General features: G+C 49.5%; 1 protein-coding gene across 1 annotated transcript in view; it reads left to right on the top strand.

Moving 5' to 3' along the window:
* The first annotated feature begins 7,536 nt into the window (after window positions 1-7,536).
* Window positions 7,537-14,497, top strand: part of FOXO1 (forkhead box O1) — a 64,964-nt gene continuing 58,003 nt past the window's right edge. The window contains exon 1 of the mRNA XM_048295186.1: window positions 7,537-8,424. Coding sequence (XP_048151143.1) covers window positions 7,819-8,424 — 606 coding nt within the window. The 5' untranslated portion in view covers window positions 7,537-7,818. The remainder of the gene's footprint in view (window positions 8,425-14,497) is intronic.

Raw genomic sequence — 14,497 nt, 5'->3', positions numbered from 1 at the left:
CTCTGTTCTCACCCTTTCTCTTCACTATATTTCCCATTCTCCAGTGACTCTGGTACCTATTGGAGAGGACAGAGTATCCCCTGTGAATGCCTCAATGAACGGATCCCCACCCCAGCAAAGAAATACTAGAGAGTCCAGTTTCTGTCTTAGAGTCAGTTTTTATTTGCTTGTGTCTTCTTTTTTTTGAGGTTTTGGATTTTTTTTTTTTTTGTTGTTGCAAGATGCTTCATCAGCCAGCAAGGTTCATAGCCACAATGGGAGTGAAGAGTGAAAGTGGGTGGCTCTCAGGGAGCCACTGCTGAGTTCCATGCAGCTGCAGCAGCATTTCTGTAATGTGTGGGTGGATGGATCTGAATAGCCTCACCTTTTGGTCCTTTGCCCCCCATGCCTTTCTCTGTCTCAATCCCCTCCTAAATCTCATTGGAGATCCCCATCTCCTTTAGGGATAAAAAGAGAAGCCACCAAACTGCTGCCCAGCATGTGCCTTCCCATTACGGATCATGTGGCAGGAACTTGTCTGATGGTGGTTGAGGTTCACTCTTTGGGGCTTCGCATATGTAATTGTAAAATTGAAACTACGTTGCTCTTCTTATCTGTTTGCAGGCCGGCTCGTGGCGTGCCGCTGCCTCTAGGCAGAACCTGCCACTGGGACCGTGCTGCTTTCAGTTTCATCAGTATGTTCTCCTCCCTCACAGGCGAGGCACGAGCAAGGGTGATGCCCCTTCACCAGATCTCAAAGCGCTTACACAGCTAACCATCAGGGTTGCAATGGGTAGACATTTTTTTATACCCATTTTACAGCGAGGTGGAAGAGTGATGCTGTCTGGAGTTGTTGTCCATGGGCTATGGGCATTTACCCTATGGACAGTATTTGTTCTCTACAGACCTTACCCACTGAGTGTCCTGCCCTAGCACTGCCTTCTGGGGTGTGCTAGTCACCAGCAGTATAGGAACAGATGCATGTGTGTCAAAATACTGTCTTACTATTATTGTCTAGGCAAGTTTGCATCTATATAAATCTAGCACAAAATGCTTATAATGTTATCATGCGTATGTATTTGTGTAGCATGTACATAATCACCTCACTGTATGCAAATACAGTTATATCCATAAGTAAATACGCTTTTCAAGCATGAATTGCTTCAACAATGGAAAAAATATTTGCTTTTAAAAGGAAGCCTTTATTATGCCTTCATGCTGATTCTACCTGTGAATTATTTTTCATGTTGATAACAGGTAGCTATCAGTTTTTCAGGGAAACAAAGGAAAAGAAGATGAAATAGTTGTCAAGCATTGCATAGTACCATGCCATGAATTTTCCTTCCTACGGGCTGAAAAGAAACCACTGAATTATATTGTAACTGTCAAGCGTCCTGTTTTTAGTTTGTTGCTCAAACACAATAAAATTATTTAATATACAAAAGCTATCATATGGAGCCCGTCGGTTTTTCCTTCAGCAATATAGAGAGGAAAACAAGGTATGAGAAATGCACCAGAAAATGTTGAAACATTGCAGTAGAGTGTTGGAGAATATTGTAATAAATCATATTTACGACAAAACAGAAACTCAACACCTTGGAAAACACACTTGAACTGTGTTTACTTCCAGGCACATTGGCCTTTGCATAGGGGTGGGCCGGGTGATTCAGCTGAATCTGAAACCTGATAAACTCTTGCCTTCTGTTTTTACATCACAGCCAGTGATTGCACATGACACATTAGGAAGACGTACCGCTATGCAGACACTACCTTTGGTATTTATTGTATTGATCCTGCTACAGATCATTCCTTGGTCATGCTGTACTTCAGTCTTTCCCTTATAAGTGTGTGTATGTAGGTGCCAGAGGATGTATGTTTAAATGGGAGGTCTTGAGCCTGGATTGTGAGTTGAGAGAAGAGCTTGTGTGAAATATTTTCTTCTGTTTAGCTTCTGTTTACAAACTGTGACAGCAGACTCTGGTTCCCAGTAACTTATGCCTCATTTGAGCTCATTCAGTGAATATGCTTTTGTCCAAATGTTAAGAATCATGTTTAATAGAAATTTGAGCTGCTTTAATTGCACCAACCAGTAAAGTTTTCTTGTTATTTCTTCTCTTTGATTGGAAAAACATGCAAGCAATTCTGGCATAAGAGCTAGCATGACAGAATTTAAGTTCTGATTCCTTATAAAATTGCCGCTTAGAAATGGTTCCATGAAACCTTGCCCTCAAATCTTAATTGTTTACATTTTTGCAGATACTGAGAACAAATGAGGTATAAACAACATCAAAGGAAATGGCTCAAAAACACATAGTACATATTTTTGGTATCTATTTTTAGGAAAAAAAATTATTTTAAAAATTCATGTAAATAAATAATTATAGCAGCACTTCTTTTAAGCCAGGGTGGTCCAACGTCAGCAGCCATTAGGTCTGCCCCAAGATCTTGGTAGCCCAACACCCTGCAGCCCCATCTCCTAGCCTGGGAAGCACAACCCCACTTTTGTCCCACTTGACAACTCCTTCTCACCCTTCCTCTTGGCAAGCCCTCTGGCCGCTCTCTGCCACCAAAGCTGCTACAGAGAAACTGGGGGAGGAGGAAGGAGCTGGCTGCGGGTTGTTGCTGTCTGGTCTGAAGACTCACTGTCAACTGCTGGTGGTGAAGAAGAGGAAGAGGAGGAGGAGGAGAAGGAGGGTGAGGAGGAGGAGGGGGATGCAGCAGCAGCTGTGTGAACCTCGGCCACACCAGCCCAGCTCCCTGCAGCAGTCCATGGGGAGATTAAGGTTTGGCTGTTTGGGCAGCTCTGCCATCACCAACCACAGTTCCTCATCTCCTCTGAGAAGAAGGGGTGAGCTGCCTGAAGGCTTTCTGGAGGCTGGAGTTGCACCACATCATGTGAAGATCTGTCAGTTCTCAACGCTGAAATATGTCCAGTGAGGTGGGCAGCCAGTGCAGTCAGCACGTGGCCTCAGTTCCAGCCATGTGGATGTGAAACCAGAAGTGCCTTGCTGCCTCTATGGGAGCATTCAGGATTTTTCCCCGTGTGTAGAAGAAGATGGGCCTAAACCAAGACAACTTCAGACCCCTCACCAGTAAGTACCCTGACAACTCTGTGATGACATGAGGTTTTTTATTTTAAGGACCTGGACAAAAGTTGGTCCCTGCCTATGCATCCTCTGTGAAGTCCTCTGCACATTATGTGAATTCACAGTGAGCAGCTTTCCCCCCTGCAAAGCAGGATGAGTCATTTTGCCTTTGTTTTGCCATCTCTCCGCAGTGCCCTGTCACCCTGAAAGCCTTTGTGTGCACAGCCTTTTCCTCACTGTTGATGCAATGGCAGAGGGGTCAGAGACCATGTATTTTCCATGTACTGTAAAGTGGGATGAATGGGATTTGCTGGCCTAAAGTCATCTAGCTGAAAGCGTGAACAACCTGGAGTAAGAGCCTGGCATCTCAAAGTCTGATCAGCTCCACCATCTGGGGTGGTGAATCACCCACAGGGAGAACATGTTTCTCTCCACTGACCATGGAGTGACCCTAAATGTGACACCCATCTCTCCCTGGGTCAGACAGACCCTGACCTACCTGTGGGTGCTCCTGTCAGAGGCGGGAGGCAAAGGGCAAGTGGAAAGGGAGTGGGCTCACCATGTTGTGGTGAGGGATCGGCAGATCTTTAAATTCCATCTGTGGTTTGTGCTATTGGTGGGGAGAGATGTGCAGCCCCAGGAAGTCACTCACAGCAGTGAAGCTCCTGCTCTGAAATGCCGTGCAAGAAGGACTGCCTTTCTCCAGTGGCTCTGTAAGAAGCCTCAGATGGTTGGGAGAGCATCAGACCCTTTAAACTCGCTTGTCAGGGCAGTGTAAATGCCTTGTTCAGCCAGGACGTGTCCAAACTCTTCTGTGAGGCGCAGCCCTCAGCTGCCCTGGGCTGGGAGGGGATGTGAGTGAGGTGCCATGCCAGCTTTCTGGTAACTTGGGCTGCTCAGAAACACGCACTGCAAATCATGTCCCCTCTGAGGGACAGGGGAGGAAACTGAGGGTGCTGAACTTCCTTATACTTCCTCAGAAAATAAGATGATACCAGACACAACTTGGTATTTCATTGCTGCTTTTTATGCTGTTAAAACATTTGTACTCTCTCACCATGCACATATGTGTAGAAAAAAAGAGCAGTACATAGAGTACGAGTGCTTTCAACTTCATGTAATCTCCTGCTGAATTTGATCAAAACCTCGGAACGTGAATTATACAGACAGTAGTAAAAAGACAGCACAGATCCTTTATTTTGGCTGCTTCAAACCCAGAATATGAATAGAAGGCTCTGCTTTATTTCAGTGATGATAATAGGCAATCTTCAGGTCTTAAATCTGAAAAAAAAATACAAGTTGATGCTAAGGTTGATAGGAGATATTGTATTGTAGAGGAGTAGAAAATGGGAGCAGGAGTAGGAGTAGAGAAATGAAAAGGTGGAGTGTAGGAGGAGGAGGGCGGGAGTAGAAAATGAATTGTGGTGCATCCATCAGCATTTCAGCATTGTGGGAGATGAGATAAACCTAATGCCGTCGATTTTGTAGATGCAGTAAAATTTCTTGTACTGAAACATCACTGTGCTGAGCTGTTTTAGGAGCAGGGAGCTCCCCTCAGCAGCTGAATGGGTGGATTTGTTCACGTGGCATCGCCTAAGGGTGGTCAGCAGTGTTGGAGTGCACTAGGACAGCAGTGCAGACAGGGTTAGACACTTTTATTGTGCATGGCATGTGTTGCTTTGACTCTAAAATCTGTTGATTCAATCTAAATATTTGATGGAGAGAAGAAATTCTAAAAAGAAAAGTGGCAGAGTGCATATGTGTGGACTGGGGCCCTACAGAAGAACTCACTTACCTGGGTGGTTCTGCCAAAGTCAGAGTGAACTACCAAGATTACTCATCCCAGGAAAGTGCACAGCATTGTCTCACTAGCCTTTATCCTTCCTCCAACCCTTAGCAGACGTGGTCCCAGCTGTTGGCATGCAATAGTCAAAATCCCTGCAGCTCAGCTCTGCCTGTTGCGTTGTGAGTCACGGGGGCCCACTTGCTGAGCAAATGCAGCATTTGGAAGCTTCTGGTTTTATCCTCTCCACCTCCATGTCCCTCACAACTCATTGCAAACTGCTGTCTGCACTCTCTGTATACACTGCTAACTTTTGAGCTGCAAGAACATCAGTGACATGGGGCACAAAGGTGGCAGAGCCCTGCCAAGAAGGTGAGGGGAGCGACAGCAATGTCTAGTAGGGCCAAGAAAGGGGAATACAACCTCTATCCTGCAGAATGACCTGGACTGAACTACAAATGCACCAGGGCTTCCTAAAATCCCCCAACAGTAGCTTTCTTCCCCGTTTTCACAGTTGGCATCTGACAAAGAAAGCTTTTTTTTTTCAACATCTGTGTATACCAATAGAGTTCAGGGAATAGCATTTCTACTTCTGACAAAATAGAAGAGCAAGGACTGCAAGATTTAAAAAAACTCCTTAGAAGAAAGCCTGGGTAATAAATCCACTTCCTTTAGCAGAATGGGTGCCAGTCTGTCTCTTAGATCTCTCTTTTTTTTTTTTTTCTCAGACACCAAGGAAAGAAAATGTTTCTGTGTTCTCGAGCACTTCTTTTGTTTTGGCTCCCATTTAAACACATCCATTCGCTGCGCGTCCCTGGCTGCTTCTCACCATTATATAACCTCTGCTTCTCCAAGGCAGGGTGCTCTCCCTTATTGTAGGGCAACTACTGCAGCCGAGTTGTGTAACACTGCCACATAAAGCTGTTCCAAGCTGAAACGTGGCATGCAAGTTATTAGGTTGAACTGGGACTACTTTGCTTTCTTTTCTTTTCTTTTTCTTTCTTTTTAACTGAAAAAAAAACCAATTAAAAAAGGTATTTTCTAAGATCCATGGGCTAAACAATACAAATTTGTGGGTTGAATCCCTTAAAGGATTTACAAAACACAGAAATGACTTAAAGGCAAAGCAACTCTGAAATCTGATGAGCAGACAACCTTTAATAAGGTATATTCACCTTTGGCATTTGGTAAAATAAACATGACAAAACCGGTGCTTTAAAATGTGATCAGTTACTATGCACTTATGCATATTTTGCACAAACTATACAGTTAGGTGTCACCGCCTGTCTTAAAAAGTGTTTTCATAATAGTCAGCATGAGTATCTAGATGTATGATCTGACACCAAATTACATGCCATGGCCTAAATCCAGTCTTGTACTCTCTTGCCTTCATTAATGTTACTCATTTTCACAAAATATTTTTATAGGAACAACGAACTGCATTTAAACAACATTGTTGCAGAGAGGACGGAAGGGTAACAGTAACAGGTTTTCTGGCTCAGCTTTGACAGTTACCCAGCTCTGGTGGCTCTTTGACAGGCAATGTCAAATGCCATGGCTGGTTGTGAATTTTGTGACTTACGAAGCCATGTCTGAAGCATGTTTTTAAAAAGCTCTCCTCCTACTGAAAACAAAACAGATCTTCTAAAATGCAGGGTTTGCCAGTTTGAACAAGGTGTTGAAATGTGTCTCATCCTTGGAATGATTTCCCTTGCTTAAGCAAATGTCTTCTTTTTAAGTTTAAACGGAATAACACTTCTGTGTTAAGTCAAACATTTATCTATATGTATCTTTGTGTATTGATGGGCAGGGGAGGCAGAGGCGATGTGTCCTGTAACTGCTGTCTCTTTGGAAGGGAGGAATACAAGCCTTAATGAATTGAGCAGCCCTGGGGTTTGCCGGGAAAAATATAAAGTATGTCCAATAGTTGACTTAAAATGAAATTATCCCGTGCTTCGTGCCGGCTCACGGAATAAAACCAGCTCACGGAATAAAAACACGCTCAGCCGAAGGGGAGATTTATCACTTCGGGAGGTGCAGACACTTTTTGGCGAGGAGCCGGCCAGGGAAGGAGGGAGGGAGGGAGGGGGGGAGCGAGGCAGGGCAGCTGTCGCAGCCCCCGGTCCGATGTGCGGGGCTGCCAGGGCCCTGCGGGCCGGGCAGCCGGGCGGCAGCAGCGCTCCTCACGGAGCCAGCGATGCCGGGATGCTGGTGGGAACGGGGAGACGCCCCCCGCTCCCGCGCACTCCCCCAGCCGCCCCGCTGCAGCCGAGGGATGCTCCCAGGTCCCCGCTCATCCCCGGCGGCGACACGCACCGGGCCCGTCGATGCGGGCGGCAGGACCCCGCCGGTAGCGACTGAGGCAGAAACCCTCGCGGGGGCATTTTCCGTGGCCATCCCCCCGCGGATGGCCGTGAGAGCACTTACTGCCTTTGGGCAGCCCCGGCCGCGGCGGGCACCGCCGCCTGCCCGCTCGCCGCTTCTCTCCCCGCTGCGCCGCCGGGAAACAAAAACCACCCAGAAGCAGCACGGGGGCACCGGCACCCTCCTGCCAAACCGGCCCCGCGGCGGGAGGCGGGCGGCGGCGCGGCGCTGCCATTGGCGCGGCGCGGGCCGTCCCTCCCCACCGGGAGGAGGAGGAGGAGGAGGAGGGAGGCTGGAGGCGGGCCCGCGCGGGGCGGTCGCTCCAGTCGGTGCGCGCCGGGCGGCCGGGTGGCTGCTGTTGCAGTTGCCGCGCGGAGGGCAGGGATCCAGGAGCCGGGCAGGGGCAGGGTTTAGGGCGGCGGGGCCGGGAGGTCAGGCCGGAGGTTTAGGGCAGCGGGGCCAGGAGAGGTAGTGGTCGCGCCGTCGGGGCCGCGCCGATCCGCGCCCGGAGCCTGCATGGGGCGGCGGCGCTGAGCCCAAGCCGCCCCACTGCTGCCGCCGCCGCCGCCGCCGCCGCCGCCGCCGCGCTCCCGCCCCGGCCCCGCCATGGCCGAAGCACCGCAGCTGGTGGACATCGACCCCGACTTCGAGCCGCTGCCGCGGCCCCGCTCCTGCACCTGGCCTCTGCCGCGGCCGGAGTTCAACCCCCCCAGCTCGGCCACCTCCAGCCCGGCGCCGTCGTGCGGCGGGCAGCCCGATGGGGCGGCCGGAGCCGCGGCCGGGGCCGGGGCCGCTGCCTCGGGAGCGCTGAGCACCGACTTCATCAGCAACCTCAGCCTGCTAGAGGAGAGCGAGGACTTCGCGCCGCTGCCCCCCGCCGCCGCCCCCCCGGAGGCTGCCGCCTGCCGCTGCGGGGACTTCCCGGCGCCCGAGGCCGGCTGCCGCCTCCACCCGCCGGGACCGCCGCCGGTGCCGCCGGTGCCGCCCCCTGTGGCCGGTCTGTCACCGGGCCCCGTGGCCGGGCAGCCCCGCAAGAGCAGCTCGTCGCGGCGCAACGCGTGGGGCAACCTGTCCTACGCGGACCTCATCACCAAGGCCATCGAGAGCTCCCCCGAGAAGCGGCTCACCCTCTCCCAGATCTACGAGTGGATGGTCAAGAGCGTCCCCTACTTCAAGGATAAGGGCGACAGCAACAGCTCAGCCGGCTGGAAGGTAAGAGGCGGGTGGTCGGGGACGCCCCGTCGGAGCGGGGTCCCGGGAGGCTCCGCCGCCCCCGGGCAGGAGCCGCGGCGCTGCAGGCGGCTGGCCACGCCACCCTCCCCGGCTGCATGATGCCCGCCGCGCAGCCTGCAGTGCTCCGGCTCCGCGCTTGCAGTTTAACCTCACATTTCTACTTTTTTTCACCTTTCCAAAGGGAGAACCTCTAAGGCAGAAAAGCGTTCTAGCCCTCCCGCCGGTGGGGCGCTGGAGGAACCGGGGCCGCCCCCCCGCTCTCCGCCCCCCCAGCCCTGCCCCGCCGAAAGCAAAAGTTCACGCGGTGTCACGGCGCCGTCCCTGGGCAAAGCCGGCGGGAGCGCCGCGGCCTCTTGCTCCTACGGGGCGTCCGGCGGGGCCCGGGGTTAGCACCCGTGTGCTGGGAGTGCCGCGGGAGTACCGCGGGAGCTCCGACGCGGCCCCGGCGCTGCCCGGACCTGGGCTGGGAACGGGGGTGGTCCGTGCCGCCGTCCGCCCCGGCGCGGCGGGGCTTTGCCGTCGGGCGGCGGAGCGGGGACAGAGGCAAACAGGGGTGGGGAAAGAGCGGAGGCAGAACAAGGGTTGCAGAAATACGGTGTGTTTAATGAGTAAGCCGCAGTATTTGTCCTGATGGCTTTGTTAAACTTGAGTTGCGGGAGCGTCTTTCTCGTGTTACGTTGTGGGACGGAGCTCCCTCGTTCCCTGCCTCCCGCAGCGCAGTCCCTGCCGGCTCACCGGAGCGGTGGGAGCAACCTGTTGGCGGCCGGGATTTGTGCTCAGCCCCACGCCTGCGGCAGCCGCAGCCGGTGCTGCCCGGAGCCCCGCGGTGGGATCGGCTGCGGCGCTGCCACCCCAGCGCCCGGGGCATCCGCTCGCTTGGTCCCGGGGGACCCGCGGGCACCGGCTGCCTCCCAGACAGCTGCGGGGCGAGCCAGGCGAAGCTGCGCTTGGGGCTGTGTGGCCGGGGTGGCAGCGCCAGGCCCATGGTACCCTCCAGCTTTGCATCCCCGTGGGTGATAAAGGCTTAGCGCTGCTGCGAATAAATTCTCTCTCTCCGAGGCCTTTGTCCAGAAAGTGTCACCCACCCGTGTCCCCGTGCGCGGCGAAGGCTCCGCCGGGTTTCGTGACACTGTTGCGTGAGAGCATTGTCAGAAAGAGCTTGTGCCATCAGCGTGCAGGCAGAGCCTCCTCCGCCCTGTGAGGGATTAAATGATGGCAATAAATGTGTGCGGTGCGCGCACCTAGCGCGGCATCGGCGCGCTGTGGTGTGTTCGGGACTTAGTTCTAGTTAGGGCCAGTCAAAGTATTTGCTTCGCTTTCTAGTATTTGTATTATCTGTCTTTTTCTTTTTTTTTTTTTTTAAGTGTAAACCTAAATCCTGTATTTATGTATTTTTAATTGTACCGCTAGGAATGTTTGTTACATCGGATTTTTGTAAATTTCTGTTTTCCTAGAGGTAGGCAATATCCTGCTAAGGAAATGCAGATTAATCTGTAACGCATTTTCAGCTGAAAGCTTTTAGGGCTTTTAGCAGTAGTTTGTAAGTTTCTATTGATGTGTTGGACTAAAAAATTTAAAGGATAATTGTCTGAAGCCATCTGTCATGAAAAATTTCAATAGGAGTGAAGTAAGTGACTGATAGCTGACAACTTTTAAATAAGGTAACTTGTCACTTGAAAATGCTGGGTTTTTTTCCAGTGGTATTTTAGTCTCCTTAAGTGCCTTTTCAGAATGAGAAGAAGGGAACTAAAATCCAAACAAACCAAAATAAAATTAAAGAGCTCCCAAATTCAAGCGAGCAAATAAGAAACGCTGAAATAAGAAAACTGTGTAACTTACTAGGTGCTTCCTATTTTATTACTGCTCGTCCTGTGGTGCTTCAGCAAGGAAGAAGTCTCGCACACCTCCCTCTAACAGATTGAGCACATCCTATGCCCACATACCTCTGCTGTGACAGGAAGAACCGCTACTGGTGTATTTTTTGGCTGCAGTACTCTCTGGTAGAGTGCAGTGCATACCCTGCCACTGCCGGTGGGTGAATACACATGTACTCTCCTTCCATAATTAAACAGTCACTGTGTTGTGCATCAGGCACGTGTTGCCCCCGTCCCTTTGGCTGCATAACTGCCGCGCTGCTCTGGAAGTAGCAGGCTTGCAGGTTTTACCTTGGCTTGAGCCAAGGAAGAGCAGAGTTTCTTAAGCACACTTTCAAGTTTAGTTAGAGCAGCCACTGGGTGTCAACCCTGTAGCTGACCCGGCTGAGGCGTGCAGCCCGTTTGCCTTGTTTATCACCGATTCTCCGCGGCTCAGCTTGAGTAAGATTACTTTTATTTTTTTCCAGATTGGGAGCTGTTGGTTTGCCCGTGGTCTGGGGACCTGCTGTAGGTGCAGGCGTAGGGCTGGGAGCGAAGCCTGAGTCAGCCGAGGGCCCCGCAGAGGAGGAACATCGCTCCAGAGATGAGCACAGATTAGCGACCGACTTTTCTGCTGACAGAGGCAGTGTGGGTTCGCCTCAGAGCCTGGCACTGGCTTAGGGTTTGGGAGTACATTCGGCACTGCTGACGCAGGCTGAGAAACAGGGGGTAATTTTTTTTCCCCTTAAGTAAAACTTCGAGACACTTGGTCTTGTTGGGGTTTACAAGTGCAATAAAGCACCTTTCAGATTCTTCACAAAGTGTATGAAACACACAAGAACTGAAAAAGAACGTGCACTTTCTGCATAGTGGCAAGGCTGTGTTTCTCAGCCAGAAGTTGAGGGCTAACTGCTCTAATGCTTGTGAATATGTACTGCCCTGATTTAATATGTGATGTCGAGCTGCTTTTTCATTTTTCACTGAAGAAAGTTCAGAGGTGTCAGCATTATCTGTTAGGAGCTCAAAACGGCATGCAAGCTCTTCTGAATAAAAACAGTAAAATAAAAATGGCTTGTAAAATAAGGGTATAAGCCAAAGGTATTAACATTAAATTATCAGTAACATAAAATTATTTAAGTAGATAAAATTGTTCTCAGTTATACATACATAGTAGTTTATTCCAGACTTTCTTGTCACAAACTCTGCTTTATGAACAAATACTGTGTTGAACTCTAAGGGAGCAAAGTCCCCATGACCCCCCATGGGGTGGCTGCCTTGAAAGAAGCCCTTGGGATGTGCTCTGCCAGACTTGCTGCATTGTTGGTTGTGAATGAGTGCTGATAGTGACCGGTGTTGCTCAGAGAAAGTCGAAGCAAGAACAAGATCTGCTTCAGAGATAACAAATTGTTGTGAAGGTTGCAGGGAAGAATGAAACTTCTCTCGTAGTATAGCAGTCAAGTAAAAGCAACATTTTTCCTTACCTGTGATAGTGGAAGACACAAGGCTTAAGACAGAAGAGACAAGAACTCCACCGCAGCTGTAGATAACAATTTTTTGACACAAATATGATTGCTTTTTGGCTAATCATCATATATAAAATAGAAAACATCTCTGTGATGTGCATATTTCATGATGTCTTTGCGTTATGGCAAGTGTTGAGATTTATTGTAAAGGAGCTGTCACAGTTAAGCTTCCTTGAATGGTCTCATCCTTTCAGTCTGCTTTTGAAAATGGGTTCAAATAAAACCCTGTAACTTTCTTGAACAGGAGACATGGAGTTTTGGTGTTACTCATCTGGAGGTGGATGTGTTGTTGATTTTTCTTAGTGGCAAGTGTTAAGGTCCCATGGGCACATATACCTCCTGGACTTCTAGTCCCAAGGAAACTTGTTCGCCTAAATTTACTTGCTACCATTGTAGAAGGAATGAGAATAGATATCTAGCTGGAGAAGGATGAATGGATGTAAGCCTGAAAGCCTGAGGACAAAACAGGCATAGGACAGGTGCTTTGGGTGGCCTTATCATAGGAGTTCTCTGTGGTCAGCACTATTTTGTAATGAATCGGTCTCCATGCCTGAAATGAAATTCTGGGTTGTTCTGATTCTGTTGTATTTGGTTTGAAAATCACAGGTAGTAAAAAATATTAGAAGGACTGAAAAATCAAGAATAATCTTCACAGAAGTTGTTTAAAGCTTTTGAATCTAGATCAGCGAACAGTTTAAGTTGTGGAAATTTAAATTATTTATTTAAAGTGGAATGAGTATATAGAATCACAGAATCATGAAACAGTTTGGATTGGAAGGGGTCTTAAAGATCATCTTTGTGAGGTTTCTATTATGCATTTTTTTAACTTTTTTTTTAGATGGAAAGATCTCAATTGAAGATCGCCTTTAACTCAGAGTGTGTATTCCCTCAGTACTGGTTACATACCTGTGGGCATTTACCTCTGTCCCTTAAGATGCTTCCCCAGGTGATTTGTGGACCCCCAGCATCATGCATTATGTTACACTTTCATACAGCACACACACATGCATATGCAGGTAGAAGTGTGTGTGTTTGGCTTTCTGTCTGTGGATTCTGTCAGGGTAAATGCTGTACAGTCATACCTTTTTACATGTGGCAGATAACCTCAAGAGCTGCAGTAGAGTCTGCTCTGCCATGACACCTGGCTTCAACCCACCCTGTTGTGAGAAAACTATTTAGTGTCTTGCATACCTGCTCACTGCCACCAAAATGCATCTTGTAGCAGTCTACGTTGTCTGTGAGTCACCTTGCATTTTGCTTAGTTTCAGGTGTGAAAGTTCAGCTTAATCTTTGCAGGTGCAAGGTGCTCTCCTCACCTGTGCCTGAATAACTCATGGCGAAGCTGTGTCAGTGGTTTTGAGCTTCCCATCAGGGCCTTGAATTATGTTTTAATTTTATCTTAATTTTCTTTGCCCATTTTCTATTTGCTGTGGTATCTGTTCAGCTACTCGCATGATTATTGTTGCAGTGGGGATACTGCAACATGCATATATCAAACCAGGAGTCCCGTGGAAAGGAAATATATACGGACAGACAGATTCTTGCTAGCTGTTTCAGAGAGATGTTTATTTCTCCAGCTGCATGGCCGGGGCTCTGCCGAGGAACTGTTCCAGTCATGGGACCAAGGGTCCTTCTGCCCGCGCAGGGAACACAAACCAACCAATGGGAACGAGGCTGAGCAGGGGCAGGGAAACCCGGTGTCTGTGCCCTCAGGGCCCCTCTCCCAGGGCTACATGGCAGGGGAGGGACCCCAACACCTCACCCGTTTTATTTTAATAAAAGGAGAATGAAAACAACTGGATAAACATAACAAGAACAGTTTCAAAACAAAACAAGCCACCCTCCTGAGTCTTTAAATGTCCAAACAGATTCTGTGGAACATCTTAGGGCTGACAGAAGGGAGACAGAACTCTCTGAGCATGCTTTGTGGGGAAACTGAGGCAGGAGAGGGTTTAACTTCTTCCCTCCCCCTTTTCATCCCCCACTCGGCATTGGAAAGGGATTTTTGGGGAAACAATTGGCAAAAGCATGGTTTTGTGAGGGAAACCATGGATGAAAAAACGGATTGGGAATACACTGGGGGTAATAGGACATAGGGTAAAAGGGAAAGGTGGGATTAGGAAAGGGAGACTGTAGGGGGGGCTTACAATGGAGATACTGTCTAACATAACTACGATTTTTTGCATATATACTGCCTTTTACAGGAACACCATCAGGCCCAGTGACCTGTGATGCTTGTAACCCTTTTCTACCTTGTATAATTTTGAATTCCACCACCTCTCCATCTCCCAAGCTTGGGATGCATTTTTCAGGGTTATTCTTTTTAATAGCAGTTCTATGCACGAATATGTCTTGCTGGTTGTCACACCTTGTTATAAAACCATAATTTTGCTTAACATTATACCATTTTACTATCCCTAAGATCTTAGTTACTATGATCTTTTCCTTTTTCCGAGTGGCTGCTGTTTTCTGTCTCGCTGCGTCTTTGCTCTCTCTTTCGGTCGCTCCCGTGTTGGAATTGTCGGGGCTGCTCGTGCCTGCGCGCTCTTCCCGGGGTCGCGTTCGGGGCTGCGCGGTCCGGGCCGGGCCGTGCCGCTCAGTTCTCCGTGCGTCGCCTCCTCTGGTCGCAGCTTCGCTGCCGCTGCCAGGCGCTGCACCCACATCTCGGCCGCGCCC

The sequence above is a fragment of the Corvus hawaiiensis genome, chromosome 2 (genome assembly GCF_020740725.1).
Source record: "Corvus hawaiiensis isolate bCorHaw1 chromosome 2, bCorHaw1.pri.cur, whole genome shotgun sequence".
NCBI classification, from domain to species: domain Eukaryota; kingdom Metazoa; phylum Chordata; class Aves; order Passeriformes; family Corvidae; genus Corvus; species Corvus hawaiiensis.
Note: the sequence above shows the minus strand (reverse complement) of the source record. Positions and strands in the feature narration are given on the sequence as shown.